This window comes from Myotis davidii, unplaced genomic scaffold, assembly GCF_000327345.1.
Source record: "Myotis davidii unplaced genomic scaffold, ASM32734v1 scaffold1036, whole genome shotgun sequence".
In the NCBI taxonomy this organism is placed as follows: Eukaryota; Metazoa; Chordata; class Mammalia; order Chiroptera; family Vespertilionidae; genus Myotis; species Myotis davidii.
Window position 1 is genome coordinate 1,913,766 of NW_006287260.1, and position 2,715 is coordinate 1,916,480.

The following is a 2,715-nucleotide window of genomic DNA, read 5'->3' on the forward strand; positions in this document are numbered from 1 at the left end:
ACGACCTTGCACCTTCTCTGAGCCTCCTGTAGACCCCATGCTCCAACCACTGTCCTCCCATCCTAGGAGCCCAGGACCTGCCCAGACACCTAACGGGTTTGTGTGGCTCGAAGGCCTACTTTGTCTCCGGTCTCATTTTGCACAATTACTTCATTGACTCATACACTCGTGTGCACATCTGAGCTCCCTGTGGTCAGACTCTAAGCTCCCTGAAGATGGTGATGAGGCTGCATCCCCTTGAATGCTGCACAGCTGGAGGCATGATGAGCACAGAGTAGGTGCTCATGACCACCTGTGAAACAGGTGGTAGCTTTTCTGTCCCAACCAAGAAGCAGGAAAAGGTGCCACCTCACCTCCCGGATCAGCAGCCTAACCTGGAAGGAGACGGGGTTCCTGGAGGCCCCTCTCACCCACCACACATAGCCAGTCAGTAGCCACTGTGAGCGGGGTCCCAGTGGGCCCATGCGAATGCCACCAGCCAGGACCCCCGTGTTCCTGTCCGAGTGGCCAGCAGGGGCCCAGGCCCGTGAACCCCTGCCAGCTCCCCACAGCTTCAGCCATCACCAGGAAACCAGGCTGGGTTCGCATGACCTTCACACAGACCAGCATCACCTCAGCTCCCCAGCACTTAGCACAGTTTGCAATTACAGGTTTCTTTGTATGATTATTGGATAATGTCTGTCTCCCCCACGAGATGTAAACTCCACGAGCCTGGCTGAAGGGTGAAGACTGTGTTTGCTCCCTGCTGACTTCCCAGCCTCTAGTGCAGGGCCCGGCACCTGGTGGGGAGTCAATCAACACTTGAGGACTGAACGCTGAATTTGGTATCTGACGCACACCAAAGCCTTTCTGTGTAGGCTGTGTCACGTGAGCCTCAAAGCAGCTCTGTAAGGTTCAAATACCCATTTTACAGATAAGGAAACTGAGGCTCAAAAAAGTCAAAGTTTAAGAAAGAAGAAGGAGAAAGAAAGAAAGGTCAAAGTTTTCCCAGATTGACGGTCCATTTGAGTCACAGAGCCGATTAGAAACCAGGTGTATCCACACTCAACAATCTGCACGTGCGGGACGATGATGATGATGATGATGATGATGATAGCTAACGTGTGATAGCCATAGGCTGTGTTGCATCAGGGAGTTCCATGAGCTCTGTGTCCCGTCCCTCACCCCCACTTTCAGCAACTTGGCTGGCAGAGAGTATCTTGGGATCCTGACTCCCCAGAATCCACCTGCCAAGAGCTGGGGCCGGGGGGCCAGGCCTCCTCTGTGTATCTTGAACCCTTTCTGGCCCCCAGCTGTTCCTCTAGTGGGAACAATGAAAAGCAGGGGCGCTCCAGGTCGGGTCACCCCAACACCCATTGGGCTTCCCTGGAATCCCAGGCACCAGTGGGGACTCCTGACAGGAGGAAAGACTCCGGGGTGCAGGGAGGACTGTGAGGAGATGAAGACACTGCCCCAGGGAGGGGAGTGGCGGGTGGCGCGGCTCAGGAGTCCCTCCCCGTGCAGGGCCATCTGTGCACAGCCCCGGGGGTCTCTGCTCACATAGAGGGACCACCCCCATCCGCGGGAACCAGGCCTCCCGCACCCGGGACGGGAAGGACGTTTTCCCAGCTCACCGATCATAGTCCCCGTTGCAGAGGGCTCTCACGGGAATGGAGAAAGTTTGCCACACTGGGTTTAGGGTGTTCTTCATGACCTCGGTCTTGTGGCAGATGGTGAACCTGGCAGAGAAGAGAGGGAAGGTGTCAGACCCCGACCCAAGGAAGGCGGAGTCCAGGTCAACTGAGGGACCAGCTGGTTAAGCTCTCCGGTTGACAGCCAGTAAGGACCGTGGCTTTGTGAAGGGATGAGCTGACCGTCACCAGCGGCATCCAGGTAGAAACTGGACGGCTGTTTCCTGGTGATGCCGCAGAGAGGGTTCCTGGGGGATGCGGGCCCTGGCCCTGCTCTGTGTGACCTTGAGCATGCCCTTTCCTCTCTGGGCCTCTGTTTCCAGGGACTTGGCCGCTATCAGATGTTCTTCAACTGAGACCCACGGAAGGATCTGTGCATGGGCTTTGGGGGCCTGTGAACCCGGAAACTGTCAGTGAAGCCGGGTCTGGGCTTCGCATCCTTGCTGCTTTCCTGCCCCCCACCCCCCCAAACCCCAATTTCCATGTTCATGGCTCACCTCCTCACTCCCTTCCGGTCTTTACTCAAATGTCACCCCTTTGACACGAGTACCTGCCATGAGCACCGAATCTGAAATGTACACCCCCTGGCCCTGCCCCTGCCACCCCAGGCCCCGGCCACGCTGGCTCCCCTCCCACCTGTCACCATTTGACATTCGGCACCGTCTGATTTTCTGCTTATTCATTTTCTGGGCTGTCACTAGACTGTACGCTCGGTAAGAGCAAGGGTTTTGTCTTCTTTGACCACTGGTACGTCTCCGGTGCCCCCAGACGGCGCCTGGCACGTAGTAAATGTTCACCAAGTGTTTTCTGGAATGAGTGAATGAATGAATGTATTTCCTAGAGGAGAATTTCCATCGCTTTTGCTGGCATTTCAAGCCAGAGGATGGAAGCTCTGGCTGAGATGATCTCTAAGACCTTTTCAGCGCTGAATCCATGAGCTTGCTTTGCAATGAGAAATGCAGGATTGGCGTATCCCATCTGAGCCGCAAAGCAGCGCCCCTGCCCGCTCCCCACACACGCCCGCTGGCCCCATCTGGAAGCCTGC

General features: G+C 56.2%; 1 protein-coding gene across 1 annotated transcript in view; it reads right to left on the reverse strand.

Annotated features, from left to right (window-relative positions):
* CPNE5 (copine 5) overlaps positions 1-2,715 on the reverse strand; it is a 100,869-nt gene that overhangs the window by 36,994 nt on the left and 61,160 nt on the right. The window contains exon 11 of the mRNA XM_006759060.2: positions 1,614-1,718. Within this exon, the coding sequence (XP_006759123.2) occupies positions 1,614-1,718 (105 nt within the window). The remainder of the gene's footprint in view (positions 1-1,613; positions 1,719-2,715) is intronic.